General features: G+C 43.6%; 1 protein-coding gene across 7 annotated transcripts in view; it reads left to right on the top strand.

Moving 5' to 3' along the window:
• Positions 1 to 24,764, top strand: part of SFXN1 (sideroflexin 1) — a 37,675-nt gene extending 12,911 nt beyond the window's left edge. For 3 of the 7 annotated variants that reach the window (XM_004737572.3, XM_045075593.1, XM_045075594.1), the window contains exons 3-12: positions 5,755 to 5,925; positions 6,583 to 6,681; positions 8,013 to 8,088; positions 8,679 to 8,764; positions 9,866 to 9,993; positions 11,897 to 11,946; positions 12,529 to 12,633; positions 18,445 to 18,494; positions 18,879 to 18,926; positions 22,624 to 24,764. In XM_004737572.3, the coding sequence (XP_004737629.1) occupies positions 5,755 to 5,925; positions 6,583 to 6,681; positions 8,013 to 8,088; positions 8,679 to 8,764; positions 9,866 to 9,993; positions 11,897 to 11,946; positions 12,529 to 12,633; positions 18,445 to 18,494; positions 18,879 to 18,926; positions 22,624 to 22,720 (910 nt within the window). In that variant the 3' untranslated portion in view covers positions 22,721 to 24,764. Of the gene's footprint in view, positions 1 to 5,754; positions 5,926 to 6,582; positions 6,682 to 8,012; positions 8,089 to 8,678; positions 8,765 to 9,865; positions 9,994 to 11,896; positions 11,947 to 12,528; positions 12,634 to 14,905; positions 15,064 to 17,509; positions 17,583 to 18,444; positions 18,495 to 18,878; positions 18,933 to 22,623 lie in introns of those variants that run through there. The other 4 variants (XM_004737573.3, XM_045075596.1, XM_045075595.1 and 1 more) reach the window with 3 other exon arrangements.
• The last annotated feature ends 612 nt before the right edge of the window (positions 24,765 to 25,376 follow it).

Below are 25,376 nucleotides of genomic sequence, written 5' to 3'. Positions count from 1 at the left end.
TGATTAATACGGTAATAGGTCATCATGTTAGCCTGTTTTCTTTTAAACCTTCACTTAGTAATTTTACAACTTTTCTTTCTTTTTTTTTTTTTTTTGCAATGGAATCGTCTTTACCCGCCCCCCTCCAAAAAAAGAGGAAATAGGAAGGCGTGTTTTATCCCCAGAGACTGAGCCTTAGTGCAGATATCCGGTGTTCACAGTGACCTGAAAATAAGACAGCCATCCCTCCAGCTCCTAGGTACCAATCCGTGAGGTCCCCTTTCCCAGCACTCTGCCTCCTACTCTCTAGTTCACCCCCTCCGCATGCATCTTTCTGTCCTCAGATGGAGAGCGCACCATGCAAAAAGCAGGTGGTTAGAATTAGATTAGGTTGGTTGCTTCTGAAATTAAGCCTCAGTGAACGAACCTTGCCGGGAGGGACTTGGACGGAAAGATGCTGTAGCAGGTTTGTAGGTTTGGGCTGCGGTTCATGGATTCAAAGAGCCAGTTGTGACATCAGAGAAGAGCGGTGCTCCAACACAGCAGTGGTCACAACTGTCTCCATAAAAGACCACATGAGAAATATGTTAGGCTTTGTGAGCCACAGAGGGTTTCTGCCCCATAGTTTTCTCAACTTTTTATTTTTGTTTTGGGTGTTTTTTTAAATTTTATATTTTTAAAAATACAATCTTTTAAAAAATTAAAAGCCACTCTTAGCAGGTGAGGCAGACAGGCCACAGACAGTAATTTACAGACTCCTGCTCTAGGGGGAGTCAGTCAGAAGCTGAGATCTGGAGCAGTGGGCTCTACGCCACCCAAACATGCCATGAGCGGCACCCACAGGCAGGTGTTTGATGGTCACGTGGGTGGTCAGGGAAGGAAGCAGGGCAGTCTACAGATTTCGTCATCAGACACTGAGGCTGGCCAGATCTTAGCCCGTACCAGCGCATCAAGAGAAAAGAGCCGAGCGGCAGAACATCTTGGAACCTTATGCCAAAGTACCAAAGAACAGACAGAGGAAGAGCAGAAGCACACGTCAGGAATTCGGGAAGGGAGGTATTCTGTGAATCTGGAACAAAAGCCATAAAGCAGAGAGGTGCAGAAGAAAAGACAGAGGAGTTGAAAAGAAGACGTAAAAGCATTGCAAAGGAGCTAACACTGTGAGAGCAAAACAGGGGCAGTGGGAGGCATGAATTACAGCGCTGGCTTGGTGAAAAAAAGAGCAACAAAGACGCGGAGAGTAAACCCCAGACACTCCTCCAGCGGGGGAGAGCAGAGGTTGGCATGCTTTCCCCGCAGAGGGCCAGGGGGCGCTGTTCTCAGCTTTGCAGGCCATACATTCTCTCGTGCATATCCTTGTTTTTGCTGTTTTTACAACCCCCTAAAAGTGTAAAAACCATTTTTAGCACACAAGCCATTCAGAAACAGTCCATGGGCTATATAGTTTGCCAGTTCCCGATAACAGATGGGAAGGTGGAAGCAGATTAGGGGTTTCCAAGAAAGGGGGGAAAGCCTCCAGAGGAGCCTGTTTTGGGGAAGATGAAAATATTCCATACCATGACTCTGGAGGTGGCTGCACCACTCTACCTTTTCCAGAACTCACCAAGTCATCCACTTAAAATGGGTGACTTTTACTGCAATTAAATTATACCTTGGTAAAGCCGATTTAATTTTTTGAAAAAGGAGATGCTTCCCAATTAATTTGCCGCACTGGTACTGTAAATGACAGAAGTACACTGAAAGAGTACAGTGGCCCATCTTGCAAATTAATAATGTAAAAATCCAGAATAAAATACAAGCATATCAAATCCAGCCTTTCATGAAAGTGTGAACAAGTAGGATTTATTCCAGGAATAAAAAGTTGTTTAATTTTAGGACATCTATCAGTGTTATTTCTCACATTGAAGCAAGAAAGTCACATCTTGATAGATGCCTGAAAGAAGGTTAAATTATCCATGTGTTTCCCAGAAAATAATTGATCAGCTAGGAATAATATACTGTATTTCTTTAATATGGTAAAGAATACACACCCACATTAGCAGCTAGCATCACACCAAATAATGAAAGAGTAGAGCTGAACGTCCCAGACAGTTCAGCAGAAAAGCAATCCTGTGGAATATTTCACCCCAATACCAGAGAGGGAGAGAGAGAAAGAAAGGCAGAAAGACAGAGAAAGATAGAAAGGAAGGAGGTGGGGGAAGAAAGGAGAGAAAGTGGCTTCCATAGTCAAATTTGGAAAAGTTTACAGCCCGTTTTCTTTTTTTTCTTAAGATTTTTTTTTTTTACGTAATCTCTATAGCCAACATGGGGCTTGAACTTAAAACGCAGATCAAGAGTTGCTTGCCTCACTGACTGAACCAGCCAGGCACTCCTATACCCCATTCTCAAGGATGTCACACCCCAATGACTGCAAAAAATTCCAAGAAATATTAGAATAAATAAAGCCATTAGTCTGTTTTCCCAAACTTGAACATGGGCCTTTTTTCTTTCCCGTAACACCTTATAACACTCCCCTAAAAGTCTTGCTCTACGAGGCGTTCTCTTTAAAGTCAGGAGCAAGTCAGGGATACCTTTATCTTCACTATTGTATAACATTGTTCTGGAGCTCTAACCAATTCGAAAGACCTAAAAAAGAAGTAAAAGGGGTGCCTAACTGATTTATCAGTGGTCCATGGGATCCTGAATTTGAGCTGCATGTTGAGTGTAGACATTGCTTAAATAAATAAATTTTTAAAAAACGAAGACAGATGAAAGAAGATGTACAAATCATAAAAACATGAGATAATTTCTTTTGTCTTTTTTTTTGCAAATGATGATTTTCTCACCAATCAACTAAAAAAATCCCAATGGAACAAATAAGAGAATACAACAAGTAGGCTACACAAAAAGTCAACAGTTTCTTATACATCAGCAATAATTTATTAGACAATATTATGTTAATAGCATCCATAAGGCCAAAAATATACATATAGCTATATATAAAATATTTGGGATTACATTTGCCCAGAAGTGTGAAGCAGTTCCAGGCCCACTTGGGGGTGGTCATTAAAAGAAGCTTTTGATAACCGGAGAAACATGCAGTAAGTCTGGATGAAAAGTCTTAATACAGTACAGGTGTCAATTCTCTCCAAATCAGTATAGTTTCAGTCCAAATACAATTGTGCTCACCTATAAAACTGACAGAATAATTCTAAGCATTGTCCGAAAAAAAGAATGAGCATAACTTAGGTTAGTTTTTGTTTTTGTTTTTGTTTTATGACAGAGAGAGACCAAGCACTAGCAGGCAGAGGGAGAGGGAGAAGCAGGCTCCCTGCTGAGTAAGGAGCCTGACAAGGGCTCCTTCCCAGGACCTGACACCAAAGGCAGTTGCTTAACCAAATGAGCCACCCGGATGCCCCAAGAATGAACATAACTTAGGCACTTTTGAAAGAGGAGAGACTGCTGTTCTACCAGGCATAGAATAGATTGTCAGTGGGAGGGTGGGCCTGGGCCCCACAGGGTAGAGGTAGTGGGAACGTTATAGAAAGCCCCAGCACCAACCAAACCCAGCATTCACAGGATCTCAATTGATGATGACTCTAGCATTTCAATCTGGGTGTTAGGGTGGCAGAGCAGCCAATGGTCAAGTCAAGTTAAGCAAGTTCAACATTTTCCTATCTTAAGATAAATTCCAAATAAATTAAAAACCTCCGTGACAATTAAAAACAAACAAACAAACAAAAAACCGAAAAATAACCCTGTTACGAAAGTGCAAGATGGGGCGCCTGGGTGGCTCAGTGGGTTAAGCCGCTGCCTTCGGCTCAGGTCATGATCTCGGGGTCCTGGGATCAAGTCCCGCATCGGGCTCTCTGCTCAGCAGGGAGCCTGCTTCCCTCTCTCTCTCTCTCTCTGCCTGCCTCTCCATCTACTTGTGATTTCTCTCTGTCAAATAAATAAATAAAATCAAAAAAAAAAAAAAAAAAAAAAAGAAAAGAAAGTGCAAGATGTAGAGGTGAATATCTGTATAACCCTGAAGCAAGTCAGCCCTTTCTAGGCAAAGACTGCGTTTATTCCTAACTGACTACATCAAGATAAAAATGTTCAGGGGAGCAGATAACACAGCTAACAAGATTGGCCTACAGCAGGTCAAGTTGGGTCAAGTTTACACGAGAGCCGCTTGGCAGTGAGGGTGCTGCCCCGCCCCCAGGATCCACAGACATACTCAAGTAGAGAAGAATGACAAAAAACATATTCACCGCCTCAAAATTTTACATAACTTTGGGCTCAGCATTTGTTTCTGATTAATCTTAGATGCAGGAGAGAGATTTATTAAGGAGATTGACTTCCTCATCCTTTACAAATGGAAAAGATTAGAAGTAATTAAAGTGATCCGCAGTAGGGATTGGGATAATCCACTATTAGAATCCTGCGGTGGAAGACTGAAGCATTTAAAAGGATGATGTGTTAGTTTCCTAAGGCGGCTGTAACCAATTACCACCTACGGAGTGGCTTCAGACAGCGGAAATTTGTTCTGTTGCAGTTCTGGAAGCCAAAGTCGGAAACCACGGTGTCGGTGTCGGGAGAGTCACTGCCCTCTGAAGGCTCTGCAGGAGAATCTTTCCTCTCCTCTTCCAGCTTCCGGTGGCCCGAGGGTTGCCTTGATGTTCCTTGATTTGGAGCCACATTATTCCAGTCTCTGCCTCAGAAATCACAGGACCTTCTTTGTCTGCACATGGCTGGCATTCAAGGTCACTGGTCATCGGATTTACGGCCCTCCCTTATCAGCATGACCTCATTTTAACTATTACATCCACAAAGACCCTGGTTCCATTTTTTTTTTTTTAAAGATTTTATTTATTTGACAGAGAGAGAAATCACAAGTAGGCAGAGAGGCAGGCAGAGAGAGAGAGGGGAGGAAGCAGGCTCCCTGCGGAGCAGAGAGCCCGACTTGGGGCTCGATCCCAAGACCCTGGGATCATGACCAGAGCCGAAGGCAGAGGCTTTAACCCACTGAGCCACTCAGGCGCCCCAAGACCCTGGTTCCAAATAAGGTCACATTCTGAGGTTCTGGGTGGATATGAATTTGGGGGGATGCTATTCAACCCAGTACAGGTGATAGAGAAGAAGCTCTAAAGATACAGAAAAGCATTTACAAAATAATATTCATTTTTAAAAGGTCGTCCTAAAGCAACAGGTATGGTGTTCATAGAGATCCTGAGGGGGCATAGACAGATCTGCAAGACTGTGGCTGTGTCTTCACAAAACAGTCTCAGTGGACAGGAGTAATCAAGGGCTTCAGTGTTTAATTGCACTAATGAATGTCTGTATTTTCTAAGTTTTTAGCAGTGAACATGTGTTTCTTTGATAACAGGATAAAACAATGAGTCCTTCTAATCTAGGGTTTCAGACTGTAGATATAAAAATTAATTGATGTTCTTGATTGCCACAGCTTTTGTCTAATTGGTTGAATATATTATAGAATTTGCAAAGTTCAAAATACATTTTTAAATATGTCATTTAAAACAAGGGTATTTCAGAGTTGAATACTTTAAGATACAAAATAAGTTTTTGTTTTTCAAAATTTCAGACGGTTTGAGATACATGGGTTTGAAATGCTCATTGCATTTACTTTCTTTTGGGTTACTAAAATTTTACCACAGTCACAGTTGTTTTAGGTAAGGGTAAACTTTAAAACTTTCTAGCGGCATGTCTGTAGAGCACTGGTGAGCTATTGGAAATGAACAGGTTTTTTTTATTTTTCTTATTATTTTCTGTCCTTGTTACTTGTTTCCCTAGGCAAGGAATTATTCCTCCAGGTCTTACCGAAAATGAATTATGGAGAGCAAAGTACATCTATGATTCAGCTTTTCATCCTGACACGGGTGAAAAGATGATTTTGATAGGAAGAATGTCAGCTCAGGTTCCAATGAACATGACCATCACAGGTTGTATGATGACATTTTATAGGTAAGTTCTGGAAATGTAACAACCCTTCACTTTATACTCAGATGCTTAAAGTACCTTTTTGTATGTAAATAGTTTTATTGAAATAAATGTCATTCCATGCTGAGTTCCATTTTGTGTAAATGTCATAGCTTGAGGGGGTGGCCTTAACTTTTCCTGGTGCTAAATAAATAGTCATTCAAAAGGAGACTGAATTTTTCCCTCTTAACACCCGAAAGAAAATGAGATGGATAGCCCTAGCCATAGCCGCAGCCATAGACTAGACTAGACTCGGAGGTCTCACGTGCTGTGAGGAGGGAGCAGGGCTCCTTCACCTACAAACAGCTGGCTTTTCTCCCCAAGAGAAGGGGCACTGAGTGTCTGCTGTGTGCCAGGCTGTCTGCAGATTTAAGATCAGGTTTAAGGAGGATGACTTGATCCTTACTGTAGCCCTTTGAGCTTGGGGTTACCCAGAACCAAAGAAGGAGGCTGAGAATCTGAGGGCGCCCTTCTGTCCCACCACTCAGGTCCCAAGCCTTCGATGCAGGACACACGGTCTCTGACCTAGCGTTCTCCTTCCGCAGTCCATCTCCTCTGTGGTTACTGGTGTTCACGTTTTCTGTTCCGCCCAGAGGCTAGATCATAGGCGATGGCCGGTGTGTGATGGATGCTCTGTTTTAGGACCACACCGGCGGTGCTGTTCTGGCAGTGGATCAACCAGTCCTTCAACGCCGTGGTCAATTACACCAACAGAAGCGGAGACGCTCCCCTCACTGTAAAGTAAGACCCTGAGACTTAATCGTTCTCCGTACTGCCAGTGTGCGTTGGAGTCAGTGGTGTGTAGACTGTTGGTGTTGTTCAGAATATCATGGAGCATGTTTTCCAGTAGCCTTTCTCCTCCTGCCTTCCCATCAAGATGACCGTCTTGTCCAGCCTGCCTTCTCAGACGTCATTCGTGCTGTTAGGGATGCTGGCGGGCACACCCTCAGGCAGGACACAGGGCGAGGGCCAGCCTGTGGCAGATGACAGGCTGTGCCCCCGTCTACCCCGAGCCTATGGCCAGTTAACCCATCAAAATTAGCGGCGTCCAGAGTGTAATCTGCAGAAACCAAGGGGACTTTTACTTAGGATTTGTCTTTAAATAAGCCATCTATAGAGCCAAACAGAAGGTAATAGGTTTTAAAATATTGCCTCCTGTAAAAAAAAAAAAAAAAGCGTTCAAGCAGGCTTAAGAGATTAGCGAACCAAAACTTTTAGCTCAACTTGGAGAACGCTTCAGAGTGTTTTCTTTTTTGTCACTTTAGATGGCTTCTGACAGTCCGTAGCCTTCTCTTGTCACCATATGGAACAAAGGCTGTGGAAATCTGTTACCAACAGTGTTTAGCACACCTTCATTTCTTCCAGCCCTTTGAATTAACACTTATTTTATTTATTTTATTTATTTATTTATCTTTTGAGAGAGAGCACACCGGGGGTGGGGGCGGGGGAGAGAGGGAGAGGGATACAGAACCTTAAGCAGACTCCATGCCCAGCACAGAACCCAATGTGGGCCTCGATCTCACCACCCTGAGATCATGACCTGAGACGAAACCCAGAGCCAGATGCTTAACTGACTGAGCCACCCAGGCGCCCTTAAAATCGTATTTAAAATAAGAGAAAACAGCTGTGCTTAACTGCCTGTTGCAGATGGGACTTTCAGGATTTTGATACAGCGAGTTAGTTTTAAGAACCGGCAGCATGGACGTTTTATCCTAGTATGTGTATTTATATTTTGAGAAGTACTTTTAATTTAGGCAGATATGCTGCCGCACTTCCGCCAAGATGCCGTTCCCTACACACTCGCAGCGCCTCCATGCCCCGCCCCCAGGACCTACTCCCTACGGCCGCTGCTGAAGGTGCTGGTCGGCTTGTCCGCACGAAAGGCCACTCTTCCGGGGGCTGCTTGCTTCCAGTCTGCGTTGGCCCGTTTGTAGAGTGATAATGAGGCTGGCTTTGTGGGCTCTTCCTTCTTAATCACGCCCTTTCACAGGGTCCCCTCATTTTCTCAGAAAGTGTCGGACCCGAGTTTCCTGATGTGCACTTGTTTTTCACGCTCTATCCTTTCTTTGCAGTGAGTTGGGAGCCGCTTACGTTTCCGCGACAACTGGTGCCGTGGCAACAGCTCTAGGACTTAACGCCTTAACCAAGGTACTCGGATTTTTACTCGGATTTTTATTACCCCAGTAAGGCTTCTTCCTTTGTTCTTACCCGACTGCCCCAGGCCTCTCCATTATTTCTCAAAATACTTCAAAATAGTTCCTAGGACTTTCTTGTTACCATCATTATCTTTGCCTGCCTGTCTCAGTGGGGTCTCAGAAGTGCTGTCACCAGCCAACCCTGCCAAGCCCCTGGTCCATCCCTGGCACCGCGTCTTACGTGGCCAGTGCTCCCCAACCCTAACTGCCCACTAGAGGCTGTGTGCCGAGGAGTGTGCCCGCACCCACACCTCTGGAAAGGTGGAGACGCCAGCTCCTGAACTCAAGACCCTGTGACACCAAAGCCCACCCCGGTCCATCATCCAGGCCAATCTGGTCAATGTCTTGGAAGCCCACCTTGTCCCAGTGCACCCGTGCTGGAAATCCACAAACATCCCCAGGAAACAAGTTTTGAAAGTACCCCTGGCCTGAGTTGCCACACCAATGACTATGTTTTTAGCAAGCTTTCAAGGAGAAGTAAGTATTTGCATTCAGTCACACGGGCAAACTAAGATAATGCGTTTGGGATTTTTCTTCCCGCAGCATGTCTCACCACTCATAGGACGTTTTGTTCCCTTTGCTGCCGTGGCTGCTGCTAATTGCATTAATATCCCATTAATGAGGCAAAGGTAAGTTTCATATGCAGTCTTAGAAAGGACGGGTGCTTGACAGTTCAGTCTGGTAGTAATTCATTTTGTTGAAACTTTTAATAATTCATTTTAATATTTATGGATGGAATTACATGGGACCTCAGGTTTGTTTCCAAGTAATCTGTTGTGGGCACAAGGATAGCTCCGTTCATGAAACAAGCTTAGCCATGAGTTGCTAATTATTGAAGTAGGCTAATGAGTATGTGGGGGGTTAGAATACTCTCTCTACTTCTGTGTAATAAAAAGTTTAAAACACCTATTTCCAATTAACATTTGGTTGTTTAGAGCTAGGCAAAGAAGGCCCATGCACAGAAAGTCTGTTCTCTAAAATAGGCTGCCCCCCTACCCCAGAAATGTTTTAATGGGTTTAAAATAATATTAATCTATATTTTTGGAAGTATTTTTATAGAACTGGCAGAAATGAAAAGGGAAGAAAGAACATGAAAAAGCATTTTGGAATGGATAATGAAGAACAGTGTAAAACAGGAGCTATAATTTTAGTGCTAGTGGCCAGAGTTAACTATCCAGCAGTGCCACAGACTAGTGATTCCCGTGTCAGTGTGGTGAGTTTACTCACTAATGCCGTGTTCTATAATTAAAGCTGCTGAGATTTGCATGTGAGCATAGAAATTAGCCTTACCTTTAAGTTAACATGTTCACCCTTTGAATTACATTGTTATTAAAAATACAGCACTTTTTTCCCAAGGAGTTTACTAGTGTTATTTTAACTTTTCTTTTTTTAAGATTTTATTTGCTAATTTATTTATTTGAGAAAGAGAGCATGACAGTGAGCAGGGAGAGGGGCAGAGAGAGAGGGTCCTGGGCTCCAGTCCCGTGTTCAGCCCCCTGCTCAGCAGGGAGTCTGCTTCTCTCGCTCCCTCTGCCCCTCCCCACTGCTTGTTCTCTCTTTCTCTCAAAGAAATAAAATCTTTAAAAAATAAATAGACCTGTTAGTGCCAAAAATGACACTCGAGTGGGCATTTGGGTTCAGTATGGACTTGACGTTCCAGAGCACAGTGCCATTTCCAGCCATCTCACAAGGGCCTCTGTGAACTTCTTTGCCTGCGTTTTGCTCGGCAGGGAGCTCAAAGTTGGCATTCCCGTCACAGATGAGAATGGGAACCGCTTGGGTGAGTCAGCCAACGCTGCAAAACAAGCCATCACGCAAGTCGTCGTCTCCAGGATTCTAATGGCAGCCCCGGGCATGGGTTAGTAGCTCTTTGTCCCCGGGCCCTGGCTGTAGCCTGCGGGGTTGGAAGCAGCGTGGGCACGGGAGTGGTGTGGTCCTGAGGCTTTAGGGGTGTGACATCCACGCTGTGTGCAGCGTGAAGAGGGCCAACAGCGATGGTCCAGAGCCTGGCGAGGAGGCTGGCTCGCTACAGCAGGCCAGTGATGGGGCTGGTTTGGACCCAGGTGGGGACAGTACGGGTGATGAGAACTTGAAGGCAAAAATTTTGGTTTTCGTATACCTTGAAACTTCTAAAAGTTCTTGAATCAGAATAATTTCTACTAAAGATTTACTTGTATTGATGAGAAACCCTTGGAATACAAACCAAGTCGGGTCAGTTAGAGCAGCTATGAAGATGTGTGCCAAGTTTCTGCCCAGTTTTGTCCATAGGGCTGGGAGTTGACATGACCCACAGCCAAAATCTGCATCGTTTATGGCTCCTCTGAGACCCTTTCACCCACTCCTAGGACTTCCTGGAGCCACTCTGAGACCAAGGTCGAAAGAAGATTCTCAGACTCACTCAGGAAACAGAGGGCCTGGGAAGTCTAGTGCTCTTTACAAAAAAAAAAAAAGAAGAAAGAAAGAAATTAGTGGGATTAATTTCATCATCTCAGCTGAATGCAGAAAGCACTTGGCTATTAACCAAGCTGTCAAAAGAAGCACACTTAATCAGTTGTTGTCACCTTGTCCTGCTAGTATCTTTTGTTGTCTTTAAGTGCCTTTTGTCATCGTGAGTCTCATCAGCCCACGAGTAGGAGTAGGTAACCAAAGTTGAAGAAAAGGACCTGAAGGAAAATTTTGCAGAACATTATAGTGGCCTCAGTTATAATCCCAGATCATTCAGGTTATCCGATGTAGCCACTGTTAAATGATTGAATGAAGGAATCCCTTGGCGTCCTCAGGAGACAGCGGTGCTCGCTGCGGGGGTGGGTGTGCTGTGGGAACCACAGTCGTGAAACAGACCAGGGTCCCCAGAGTCTGGGACCAGCACACGGTCACCAACCCGCGAGGGGCTGCGGCGCCTGTTCCAGCACGCCCGCAGTATCCGGATTTCCACGTCTGCCGCCATCAGGCTTGCAACTCCAACCTCTCTGTCCTGCATTTGCTTTCGGGTTGCGTTTTGTTCTTGCTCATTTTGAAAAACGAGGTAACCCTTTGGAGCTCAGCCAGCCCAACAGATCTATTTCTAGTGGCTTGGTTATTTTAAACATTAATGAGTCCCCAGAGAAGAAACACAACCTTTCTGTCCCAGTGGAAGCTATAGAGGTAATTGCCATGTGGAAGTGGTTGATGTGACAGTTCGGTCTGGTAGAAATTGTACTATAATTTATAATAATAAATGTCAATAATAAGTAATAATGTACTACCACTACCCAAGGTGTTACATGCATTATTGTCTCCAACGATCACAGCCAGTTCGACAGAATTCTCTCCATGTTATTGAGGAGGAAAACAGAACACTGAGGCCCAGAGAAGTTAGGTGACTTTTCTTCCTCAAGGCAGGAATTTTTTTCTTAAGGCAGAATCTTTTGACTGGATTCCACGTGGGAGGGATGCCTAGGGGAGGCTGCATTTGTTTAATTAGCACAGAAGGGGAAAATTCCTGAGGTTTGTACTGTTTCAAGGTAAATGTAAAGTTCTCTTCAAGATTATAAAATTTTCTGGCTGGTAAAGAGCATTATTACACTGTTTTAAATTTTTTTTAATGCTAAAGCATTCTAAAGAATTACTGCAAATAATTTCACTCTGCCAGTGTGAAAATAGCCTAACAGTGCCATACACCTTTTTTGTGAAATATTTCACTTTTGTGAAATAGTTGAAAAAGTGTGAACTGAAAATAAATATTAAAGAAAGATTGAAATGGATCTGTCTTTTCCTTGCAGCCATCCCTCCATTTATCATGAACACTTTGGAGAAGAAAGCCTTCCTAAAGGTAAGCCCCAGTTCTAGTCTCTGTCTCATTCCTCTCAATTCCTTTCCAGACTTCAAACAATACAGAATATTTCCTACCCAGTGCGTAAAGAATTTGAAGGCCACTGGCACTTGGGCACTTGTGCAAATAAAAAGATGTTTCCAGGAACATTTCTCTTCTGATCTCAGATCTTTGAAAAAACTTTCATAACGGAAGGTGGCTACCCATTCCTCCTGAGAGGCTGTACTCAAGTTACGGCTTATCTTGGTCATCCCTCGGATGCCAGCCAGGTGATCATGAAGAGACACTGTGAATTTGGGATGACGTGTGTGTAAGTCACTACACATACTACCAGACATGAAAAAAGAGTTTGGAGTAGTAGCTTTAGAGGACCCTGAATATAGTGCCCAGTGTATTTTCCTTTGGTGATCATATCTAGTAAGCCATTCATTAATCTGTCAGCCACCTCCCTTCAGGGTCTGAAAATATTACAGATGACACTGTGAGCAAGGACTCTCGATAGTTCCCCGCTGCTTTTACTAGCTTCCCGGTTTAAAGCAGTAGTGTTCGTGCTTCACCCTCATTTTCCCTTTCTTTCACAAGCGGGATACGGTAGAACAGGGTGACTCACTTGGCTCATGCGGTTTGGAAAGTGGCCCTGGTAGATCTGCCAAGAAAAAGGAGCCCGGTTTCTCGCTGGAGGAGCAGGTGTGTTGTGGGGAAGACCACAGCTCTCCTGGGGTGAATTGCTTTGGCTCTGGGAAACAGAACCGTAACATCGGGGGGATGATATATAAAGCTTTAAACGAGGACATAGTTCACAAGCTAAAGACTTCCTGAATGACGTCATTGATTAGGAGTATGTTCACTGACCCTTATACCTCCCATGCGCCCCAAAAGGAAAGCTACGTTCAGCACTAAGTGAGCATTTCATAAACACTTTTAGTATAGGGGTGTTCTTAGAGAAGTAAGCCAGAAAGTCTGCTGTGAGGAAACAGTAATGTTGAGTGCCTCCTTTGACTCATGTAGCCAGGTTGTCACCTGTCAGTACCCCAGCCCCACGTTAGGGAAAGGGGACCCTCTCTCCGGCACCTTTTCTCCTATTCTTGTTTGCGTGCTTTGGGCACATGGAAGAAGTTTCTGTTCCATGAGTATCCTCCTCTAGCAATGTTACACGTCGGTATGAATTGTGCAGTGTGTTGTTGTGGCTGTGTAGCAACGGGACTGTCCCAAAGAACAAAACAGTTACATACATGGAAGCAAGAAAGCTGTTGGTACGGACCAAAATGTCTTTGTGGATTCATCTGGCATTTTACCTACCCGATGTAGCCACTGAGCTCTTCTTCTGAGAATTAATGATGAAGTTTTGCCCAAATCTCTTTCTGGTGCAAAGCCCAGAAAAGGATGAACCCTTAAAAGCTGCTAATGGATTAGTTTATGTACTAGAGCAGCAACTATATCCTGAAATTACCAAATTACATGCACATTTGGAATTCATCAGCTTTGACATCTCTGTGATTTTCAAATAATCTGAAAAAAATTAGTGCTCCTTTCTCTATCCATCCCTGCTTTACTTATGGGAAGTGATCTGGGCTTTGAAAGAAGAAACTTATCAAGTTAACTGAAGTGGAGTTTGCAGCATCCCTCGGGGACACTGGCAGTGAGTGGCCCCTCCAGGACACCCATAATTTTGCAGACATCGACTTGATGCCCTGCGTTCTTCTCTCCTGGCTCTTGATCCGGGAAGGCCTTAGGATTAGGATTATAGTGGTTCAGCCAGGGCATGTGTCGAACCAGGCAACCTTTCAGACTTACGTTGTTGTTAGCGCCGGATCGTGGCTGGGGATTCCAGAAATGCTGGGATAAAGTCTGCATCTGAAGCTCCAGCAATGCTGAGAAGGCACTGGGGAAAACAGGAAACGAGGTTGGTACATTCTTCTCCAAGTGCAGGTGTGCTTTGGCGCTCCTGGGGTCTCAGCATTGTTGGAAAAGTTGCCAGAGTGTCTCTGATCTCTGAGTGACAAACACTGGACAGAGACCCAGTTGGGTATCTCACATCATTATCTTGCTCTGATGGATGGAAATTGCTACAGATACAGCCTAATGGCATTTTCTGTGTGAAGGAGCCAGCAAATGCACAAGAAGTTAGCTCCCCATTGCCACTGTGCTATGGGCTTTCTCACATTAATAAATGAGTGTATACTTTGTTTTCCTCCCTCTCCTCAGTATGCACCTTTTAGCTTTACTTGATACTGTATTCACCCGTAATAACTTGGAGATGTGCCACCTCGCCCATCCTTCACAAAGCAGCCCTCTGTCTGTCCCACTCTCCAGCGCTGAAGGACCCCACCGGGAGCTGAGAGAGGCCACCAGCCTCAGAACCACTGTGGCAAGGTCTGGAGCGGTGGTCAGAGTAGCCGACACTCAGTCCCAGCATCCCGCTGGCTACAGGGTGTCTGGTTGTGGCTGTCCTGTCCCAGCCCTCTGAGGAGGACGTTGCTTTGGGAAGGGAATGGCGGAATGTTGTTGAACATACCACACATACCACTCCCCAAGTGCAGCTTGAAATACTGCATTTTGCCCAGAGGACTTAATTGAGAGTCTAGCTCCTGCTAAAACATAGGCCAGTGGCTTGTCTTACTGTCCCTACTCTTCCACCTCCAGAGCACTTGCCCGTGCCTCGGGAGGGGCCGGCTTCACTGTGCCCCTTCTACAGAGGGTGCAGAGTCCACTTGTCCCACGGCTTATTATGTCCACGTGGGTAGTGTCTGCCTCCCTTTGTGCCCTGACTGTTCCCAGAGCCCCGGTGGCTGCGTGTGCCCCTCTGCAGGGAGGTGGTTAACTGGGCTTCTACTTCAGCCGTGGCCAAACCTACCTGCAGACTTGAAACAAATGGCACATTCTTGGCGTTTTTTAGCAGTGAGCTTGGGGAGCAGTCAGTGTGACTCATCCCTCCCCCTGCACTGTACCTTTTCCCCAGTGGAACGCTGGAAAAAAGCATCCGCAGTGGACAAGAGACTCACAGACATCTTTGTGATAAACCAGAAAGCTCACTGCCAACACCCCGGCCCTTCGAAGAACCGCATTCTCGAAGAATAACTCCTGTGGTCCCTTTACCTTGAGGCACTTTCACTGGGAGTAAGTCCAGTTTACGTGGTTTGGGTCAGATTGTGGTTCCTCATTCCTTAAGTTCTACTCCTTCCATATGTTCTTTAATAAAAGGTGGCTGCTCTGGCTACTCTGGAGATTATCAGGACTTTCTGTTAGTTAAATGCGGATGTAGCATTTATTTACCTACTCACTCATTTATTTACTCGGCTACGCTTTGCTGAGTGCCCGTTACATGCCACACAACGTGCGAGGAGCTGAGTCATAGAAACAGAGCTAGAGTCCTGCTCGTGGGGACCGTACAGCTCAGGGACAGAAAGAGGTGCATGGCAGGGGTTCTGATCCTTGCTGGTTACAGCACAGGGAATAGAGGAGTTGACACCCTCAATGACAGGTGGTGGCAAAGACTAGAAGAGGATGGCTCAAGGCTCCATGCTTTGCAGCAGCTCACAAAGAGGACACAGCATGGCTTCTTGGGAGACTTGTGGATGCCGGGGTGCCTGGCATTGGGGCCCTATATAGGGGGTTGACCGGACCATATATAAAAAGTAATAATATATAAAAATTAATTCCCCATGGTTCATATACTTCAAACATAAAAATCAACAACTGTAAAACTCCTAGCAAAAAATATAATAGACTACCTTTGAGATTGAGAGTTTGGCCAAGTTTTCTTAGACAAAACAGCAAAGGCAGTTCGTAAGAGAAAAAGTGATAAATTGGGCTTCATCAGAAGGGTAACATTCTGGTGTTTGAAAACTGTAAGAGATGAAACGAGAAATAGACTGGGAGAAAATCTATACAAAGATTGTATCTGGTCAAGGATTTCTATCCAGAAGATATAAGTCACTCAGTACTCGTTTAAGAAAACAATCCAGTTTTAAAAATGGGCAGCAGGTTTGAATGGGTGTTTCACCAAATACATATCCTATATCAAATAAGCACATGAAAGACACTCAATATCTTTATTTACTGGGGAAATCTACATTCGAACTACATGAGCTGTGACCAAACACCTACAGGAATGGCTAAAATCAGAAGGACCAACCACAGCATGTGTTGGTGAGGATGTGGAGGAACTAGAACTCCCATATCCTGCTGGTGAGAATGAAGAATGATACAGCCACTTTGGACAGCTGGTGAGAATGAAGAATGATACAAATAGTTTGGTAGTTTCTTAAAAAGCAAAATAGATGCTTCAGCCATTTCACCCCTAGCGGTTTTCCTAGGAGAAATGAAAGCCTGTGTCCATAAAAGATGAATGCTACACAACAGCTTTATTTGCAATAGCCCCCAAACCAGCAATAACCCAGATGTTCGTCAGCAGGAGAATAGATGATCAGATTGTGCCTTTTCCATATAATGGAACTCCTCACTCAGCAAGGAAGGGTGATGAACTAGTGATCCGTGCAGCCACCCGAATGCATCCCAAAATGATTTCCTAAAAGAATAGATATACTTAAAATGCTAGAGAATATAAACATATGTAGTGGCAAAAAGGAGATCAGAGGTTGCCAGGGAATGGGGTGCAGGGTTCAGGAAAGAGAAAGGAACTGCCAAGGGCACAAGAAACAGGGAAAGCATTAGGGGTGACGAATACATTCACGACCTTGATCATGGCGGTGGCTTCACAGCTACTCGAGTATATGTATAAAAACTTGGGTTGTACACGGCAAATACATGTGGTTTACTGTATGTCAGCAAAGCTATGAGAAAAAAGACGCTGGCAGAGAGGCATACTAACTTTTTGTTAGTAGTAACTTTTTAGTTAGTTAGTAGTACCTAGTAGTTAGTTAGTAGTAACTTTTTGTTAGAGCCATACTAACTTTTTGAACTTTTTCCTCATTGAATCTATGTCTTTTACATTTATGATTACTCTTTAATTACAGTATCCTCTGTTTGCATGATTCTAAGTGTGTGAGTATGTAGGGGAAGACCAGACCTCCACAGCTCACTCACGGAATCTCAGGCTAAGTGCTGTTTAAGAGGTAGGGGTGAGTCAAGTGGTTAGGGTGCTAGAGAGGAGTTGGGAGACTCAGGGATGACATCCAGGTTGGGTTAAGTCAGAATTGTCCAGGACTGTTGTCATTGCTCAGAGCCTTTCCATCGAAACCTTCAGCACAAGCCACAGTCCACCTTCCGCTCATATACACCTTCTTTGAGACTGCTTACAGCTGGCCCCTGGGATAACACATTAGCCCCGTTGGCTTCAGACTGGAGCCCACTTTAAATCGGAAGGCCATTCTCAGGTTCAAGTTCATCCTCCACACAATCTCCTTCAGCACTTAGTCTGCCTTCTCTCACCCAGCACGGACGTCACGTCTGGCAAGTGCCTGGGCAAGGACATACGTCTCCTTATGAAGATCCGTCATCGTCACACAGAGCTAGTTACCCAAGATACAATATGTCCTTTTCTTCCTGTCCTTTGTGGGGTGGGTCTGTCCCCTCTTGATGACATCTCTCCCTTCCTCTCTAGTACATGCCTCTCTCCCCTCACGTTAACCTGCGTGACATACTGTTGTGCCAGAGGAGTCTTCTCGGGGACCAGGGTATGCCTCTCATGCAAGCCTCTTGGGAATCATGATCTTTTAACAAGTTGTGTTGACTCTGCGCTAAGTTGGCTGATTTCATAACAACCAGTGCACGACTCGGCTGCCGCTGTTTCAGGGGCCTTGTTTCTAGAAACATCTATCCCATTGTTCTCTATCTTGCATGTTTTGGTACCACTCCTTTTTGAAAACTAAAAGTCTAACAGTGCCTATTCTTCAAAAGACCAACCAATTCATTCATTTCCATTAAAAAAAAAAGCTACAGGCAAAAATTTTCTGTGGCAGCAGTAGTTTTAACCATATTGACAGCAACTAAAAGCAAGACAGGGAAGCTGTGGGGGAGGAGGAAAGTGTCTGCTGCATTCCTCCTATGCTCCAGGCTCTGTCCTGGGTACTTGTCAAATGTCAACCTGGCGCAGCTCCCACGCACTTGGAGGCAACTGTTGCCATTCTCATTCTGCTGATAAGGAAACCAAAGCTTAGAGAGGGCAGGCTCTGGCTGCCCTGTCCCCACAGTCGGGAACCAGGCAACAGGGCAGACGGTTGCATATAGGTCTGTCTGTCTGTCAGCCTGGACACCGGGCTGCACCGCCTCCCCGGTAGGAGGTGACGATTCCTCTACCTGTTCAGAGCCGAGCATCTCGCAGATGACACGTGCAAGAGAAAAAACTGAGAGGCCACTTGATCTTCGCATGTCGATCAAGGAGGCTGCAGGAAGTCAGGACTAATATGCTTGTTGCAGTGTCACCCCCAGATTCCACTAACCCAGGCCTTGGAACATGGAGCATTTCCTCCCTATTAATCAGCAGAAGAAATTGTCTCTGTCTGAAAAGTCTCCAAAATAATTTCTCTCTCAAAACAGAGGTTCCCGTGGATGAGCGCACCTATTCAAGTTGGATTAGTTGGCTTTTGGTGAGTGGAATTAATTTCTTTCTTAAAGGTAGATGCACAGCATGTGAAAGGTGAAGGAACAGGTTCATAACGTGGGATAAAAGTTTTGAAAGTGAGGCCATCCCAGAACATCTGGAACTTACGGTCCCAAAAATTAGACAGAAGTAGAGAATGTTTGGGACTATTTGCATGATTCTCTTTTAAACTTCTGCTAGGTCTCTTGATGTTTTTTAAAATCATCTTGATGGTCCTTGTAATAAAATTAGACAAACAAGACGTATTTTTTGTAAGGAAATATGGTGCTCAGAAGAAAGGGGATTGTTATAAAAGTAAAAGAGAGGAAGAATCTGGAAGTCATCCACTTGAAAATGCTTTCATTTGTCTTTTTCTTGTTTCTTTTTTAAGTTTGGTATTTGCTACACCTCTGTGCTGTGCTCTGTTTCCTCAGAAAAGGTATGTAAAAAAAAAAAAAAAAAAAAAAAAGGAAAGGCATGTATTTGCTATTCCTCGGAACCATCATGAGTTTTAATCCTGGAAACCAGTTGAAGACGCGGGTGCTGTTACCCTATTCCACTTGAAGGGAAGTTGAGAGTCGAAAAGATGAATGAAGCCGAGTCTCTAAGAGGCAGAGATAGAGGCAGAAGTGCAAGACACACCTGTAGAATCTCCAAACTCTCTTTATCCAGCTCCACCATTACATTTGGGAATGCTTTATTCTTTCATAAGAGTCAGGTTAACTCTGGTACAAATTGGCATTTATAAAAAATTTTAAATAGGGCTTCTCGTCATCCAGTCTGTTGGCCAGGGCAGCCGCAACATAGGCGTGTTCAAACTTAAAGATCGCCCCAGGGACAGCGGTTATATGCACGTAGCCTCTGTGGTTGGTTTATTTGCTGCCCTTCTTCCTGCTTAGTTTCTTGCCTTAAAATCCTTACTGTGTACTTTGATCACAAACTACCCTTAAATCCCGCTTTTGATGGGAGAACTGGGTGGATGGGCATTAAATCAGCACGGGATACATCGAGGTCTTCTGCCTCTTGCCGATCTGACGTGAAGGCACAGAGAGCAGGAGTTTGTTGTTTTGCTTTTGTATGAGGGTTACCAGGCTCCTGCCTTGGTAATACCCCCAGCGGGGCCCCGGACCTGGTATAGCCTTTCATGCCCGAGGCTTTCCAAGGCCGACAAGGTGTGCTGGAACTAACTTTCTCAGGTCCGCTCCACCTGATAAAGAACTCCACCTTTTATCTGCTCTCTCACTTCTGTCTTCAACTCCTACTGGTCTTAAATAGGGCATTAAATGTCAAGGAGAGGGAGCCTCGAAATCACCTTGATGCCTAGAGCCATACCCCGTGGGAGGGGGCCACACCTTCAGAATTTATCCTCTGAGCCCATTACAGATGCATTTGTTCACATCCAAAGAGGGGTAATAACACCTATTTACTTTCCAAACCCCAAAAGCTCAGGACTTAACATAAGAAAAGTTTATTTCTCTAATATATACCAGCGTCGGACAGTTGACCTTGTACTCAGTGATGTAGAGATAGTATATATGAAATGCTGAGAACACCCAACACAAGGTCAGCCCTTAATATATAAAGCTGTTACAGTTTAGAGATTGAAGGATTTGAAAATCCATTAAGGAGTTTCCTACATAGGCCTTGGTTTAAATGAAGTTTATTCCTGGTTTTTGCTTATACGTTTGTTTCTTTTTCTTTTTGTTTCTTACGTCCCAGTTGGTAGCACAGGATTACTCATATTCCTTGGTTTGTTAGCACTATCCTCCTTGGTCCAAACATGACCCTATTTTGTTTGATGATATCATGAATATCCATGAGCCCTCTGCCCACTCGTGAATACAAATATGACCAAGAAGTTATGTGTTTTTGTAGGTTCTTTCCAGCCCATACTCCTTCCTCCTGCAGATTGAACCATTATGCTGCATTTCATATTTATCAGACAGTTGCATTTAAAAAATTTTATTATATATATTTTCCTAATGTTTCGTTTTGCCTCTTTGGGAACTTTATAAGGAAGGGTGTCATGCTACATGCAGTCTTCTGTTGCTCGTTCTTTTTTATTTAATACCATGTAGCTAGACCCATCCACATTCCTGCGTGTAGCGAAGTTCATTCACGGTTTACAGCAGTGAAATAGTCAATTGTATAAATATGCTACAGGGGCACCTGGGTGGCTTAGTGAATTAAAGCCTCTGCCTTCTGCTCGGGTCATGATCTCAGGGCCCTGGGATCAAGCCCCACATCGGGCTCTCTGCTCAGCCGGGAGCCTGCTTCCCCCTCTCTCTCTCTGCCTGCCTCTCTGCCTACTTGTGATCTCTGTCTGTCAAATAAATAAATAAAATCTTTAAATATGCTGCAGTCTTCCATTCTCCTGCACATGTGAGAAATAATCCTTACCAGCATTTGTGGGAAGCAGCAAGAAAGTGTTGCTTTGAGAGGAAATCATAGTTTCAAATGTATTTATTAGAAAGGAAGAATGGCTGAAAATCCAGCACTAAATGTCCAACTTAAGGTCGAAAAGGAACAGAAAGAATATACCACGGGAAAAGAAAAAGGAAGGAGATAAGAAATAGGAGGATCCAGGACGTCCAAAGTTGGTTTTCTGAAAATATAATAAAATGGTAACAAATAGTAGTAAAATCATCTTGTGATGTCAATCATGACAAAAGGAACAGATGATATGAATGAAGAAAACTACAGATATTAAAGCAGGAGTCTCCCCACCACCCAGGAGGGTTTGAATGACTTTAATTCCAAAATCAGGGTTTGCCTTTATAATATAGTAATAGTAATTACGAGTACTTCTAGATCGATGGAAAAACAGAACCAAGAGGCCGTATAGCGTGCTGGTTGGGAGCACGGCTTTGGGTTCAAGAAAGGCCTGACTTTTAATCTCAGGTGTCACTCCAGTTTCCTTATCTGTAAAACTAGGATAATATCAGACTTTCAGGGTTTTTATAAGAATTAAAATGCATAATATCTGGTCCAACAAATAGATCATCAACAGCGTCATTGTAAGACTATCCCATGTCCGCTGTGTAGAACATAACCATGATGGTACTTTTACCTCCAATGTTCACAGTATTTCTCTTATTTTTTTACATTTGTTTATATATCTATATTCTGTCTTTTTTTAACTTCATATTTTTCCACATCTCAACTATATTATAGACCAAATCTTTTTAAAAGACAAATTATGTATCAAAAAAAAGATTAATTATATATCAAAATATTACCAGGGTTTTTTTTTTTTAAGATTTTATTTATTTATTTGACAGAGAGAAATCACAAGTAGATGGAGAGGCAGGCAGAGAGAGAGAGAGAGGGAAGCAGGCTCCCCGCTGAGCAGAGAGCCCGATGCGGGACTCGATCCCAGGACCCTGGGATCATGACCCGAGCCGAAGGCAGCGGCTTAACCCACTGAGCCACCCAGGTGCCCCAAAATATTACCAGGTTTTCTGGTAATAAGCACTCTGGACAATTTTTCTTCATTCTTTTATATAATAAGTATGCATTTATAACCCAAAAAAAAGCTTTAAGACATATACACATATAATGCATTCAGTACTTTTAAATGCGTAAAGCAAAGACTGAGAGAGGTCATCGCTCAGTGGTGTGTGACAATGAGTGATGTTTTTTTCTTGTACAGCTTAGTATTTTCTAAAAGGTTTGCAATAAGCATGTATTATTATACAATGAAGAAAAGAATATTCGTGCAAGTGAATTTTTAGTGTTAAAAATTCCACTAAGTACTTTTGACTTTTCTACTAATGGTGCACATTATTCTGTTTCCTTGGAGAAGCAGCATCACCACACATGGCTTCCCAGTGCCAGCGGGGGCTGACAGTGTCCTTCCGTGCTTGCCTTCCTCCTAGCCGTGAACAGTTTTTAAGCTTTTAATAATTGCTGGGCTTTTAAGCTGCATTTCTTTGATTATTAGCAACAATTAATTTTCCAGAAGGAACCAGGCATTCATGTTTAAGGCACAGGAAGCATTTTTAAAACAGGACTGTCTTACAACGCCAGTCGTGATTCGGGGAGCGGCATGGGGGGGAGGTCCCTTCTCCACCGTGTCGAGAGACTCATTCCCTGCTCTGCCCCTGTAATAATCCTGTCATTTCTCCCTTACCCAGTTCCATGTCTGTGACAAGCTTGGAGCCTGATTTGCAAGCCAAGATCCAAGAGACCTATCCTGAATTACGACGTGTATACTTTAATAAGGGGTTGTAAAGTAGTGGAAGAAACTCTACAGCTTATACCGCCCACTGCAAACCTGGTGAGGAAAAGCCTGTTCAACCTGGGTTCTCCCAGTTACAGAAACCTTTTAAAGACCCACATTAGCCTTTTAGAGTCAAGCTGCTACTTTCAGCACAGCACCTGGTACGGGCCAGGCGCCCAACAACCTGTTGGCTCCCTTACATTTGAATCACGATGTAATTTACAGAAATACCCTTCCTCTAGCTTTTATAGTAATTGTTTTCCAAAGATGATATACCAGCCCTCACCCAGAGTTTTAAAAAGCACTGCTAGGCATAGAGTAGATGTTTAGCATACGCTCAATAAATATGTATTGACTGTCAGTGAGTGGAAAGGAAATCTGTTTGAAATACTGAGTTTTTTTTACCCCATTTTTGTTTCAAATCACTCTGCAGTGATTGGAGAAAACACAAAGCTCTGAGCCTAAGCTACAAAAAGTGACTCGTAAATATTAAGAACGTTTGCTTCCACTTTGGGCAGTGCATAACCCAAAGTAGATGTGGAGCCTTTTGGATTTATAGGGTAAAAGCTCTTCCATCTACTTCCCAAAAGTCACAGTAACAGACAAATGTGATGAGCCATCCCAGCTGTCAGCAGCTACATGCGTTCATATCGCTGGTAGATTTCTTCAGTTGACTCTGAAATTTATTCTGTTTTACATTCCTGTGAAGTTCATCTTACTTTGCACTTGTTGACTTTATATTCAATTATTTACGTCAAATCAAATAACTGAAATGTACCAATGTCTAATTTTGGAAGTATGTTCAATACTGTATGACTGGGTTGGATCTGCTTTATTTGATCTTTTTAGCAGTGAGAGCACAGGTCCAGCTAGCTACATATCTTTTCTTCTCATAGACCCCTTTGGCTCTCAGAAAGATACGGAAATAATGTGTGTGTGAATCAGTGATGAATGAATTGTACTTGGATATCGTGTGTTACAATCCACCCTGTTTGACAGCAAGGAGTCCATGGACCACTGTTTACATCATCTGTAGTAGCTTCACATATGTTTAATGTAACATTATGTTTCAAGTCTGAAGATGTTCAAGGCCTGTGCTGGGTGGTGGCTGTGTGGAGTGAGGCCACTCAGTTCGATTGTAATTCAGAGTCTTGTAAGTGGGGGGGGGGGGGAAATGTAGAAACTAGTTTTGACAGATTTTTCCAGACAATGTGACCAGACTGAATTTCCTCATAAAGAAAAAATGGTGTGCCTTGTGTCTGTGTTTCTCTTTTCTCTGAAAGGATTAAAGGATCTGAAGCTTGGGGCCACTCTGAACCTTCCTTTGTGCCACCAGAATTTTCTCATTTAGTTTTTCTGTCTGAAACCATTTGAGGCAAACTAGCTTCCCCATGCCATGCTGGCCTTGGATGTGTTTTGCTGCTGTAGATGCTTCTCTTTAAAAAAGAGGAAGATCCTGAAATTCAAGGCAGATCTCCATGAGGTGCTGAAAGGGTGCTTTTTAAGGAGAACCCGAAGCCCCCCCCCAAACAACCTGCCCTGGTTAATCTCAGAATTCTTATTTCCCAACCCCCTTAACTGTTGGCTCCATCTCAGTATCTTAACCTTCCCTGAGAAATTCATCAACAGCTGGCTCGAAGGTTGATGAACTGACTGAAACTGTATACACACCAGGAAGGGATCATGAACACGGAGACGTGTCTTTTTAAACATTATTAACCGAAGCTTCCAACTCTTAATGCTTTTATATAGAAATATGAACTGTATTGTTTAATCGTGGTTTATAAAAAGGAACAAATGAACCAAGATTGGCAATTTTGCTGATCTCTTAGACATACCTTTTCTGGAGAAAAATCCTACATGAAGTGCAATGAGCTTATAAAGGTAAATGGAAACCCGTATTTCTATCAGCGTCCTGAGGAATTACAATCGTGCATATTTACTGACCGCTAGTTTTTATTTCAGTATTAGCACAGCGTCTCGCCTGTGTTGGAATCAATGTATTATTTCAGTTCAACTGGATGAAATGTTAAATAAACTCAGAATGAAAATAAATTCTCTCTTTTATTTGTATGTAAAGGGTAATACAGTTTTATGGTGCAGCTGATGGTTCCTTTCGTTCAGACTTAACATCTGGGTACCGGCAGTAACTCCCGACGAATGAGATTTTGTATTATGCGTTCAGCAGGAAATACTTTCCTGTCTTTGGCTCCCAGCCTTCCACCTTCAGGAACTCCGGAACCCCGTATGCGCCAAACACACGCCCCCTCCCAGCCCCCAACAGTGTAATTACAGGAATATTTGTTATTATGAGCACGGGGGGGACGTGTGATTCTGCTGTAGGTCCAGATAACAAACACCACTGCACCCAGTGGGGAGGTAAATTTGCTCTCGGGTTGTTTGTCAGATTCTAAGGTGGAAGTAGCCTAGGACATAGTTCACAAAGAAAAATCTAAATGAGTTCAACTGGGGAATGCGTGCTTTATGACCAGACTAATAAAGGATTGAGTGTTTTAACCTTGTTCCAGTCTCTGCATCTGTTTTGCTATTGTAACTGTTCATCGCTTCCGTGAGTTAAGTATAGACAAGAGCTTGGGTCTGGAGGTCAGAGCTGATGTAATCTTGGTTGTACCCACTCTTAAAGTACATGTGTTTGGGCGACTGACA

Source organism: Mustela putorius, unplaced genomic scaffold (genome assembly GCF_011764305.1).
Source record: "Mustela putorius furo isolate JIRA1106 unplaced genomic scaffold, ASM1176430v1.1 tig00000145_pilon_pilon_pilon, whole genome shotgun sequence".
NCBI lineage: Eukaryota > Metazoa > Chordata > Mammalia > Carnivora > Mustelidae > Mustela > Mustela putorius.
This window is presented reverse-complemented; position numbering and strand designations above follow the sequence as displayed.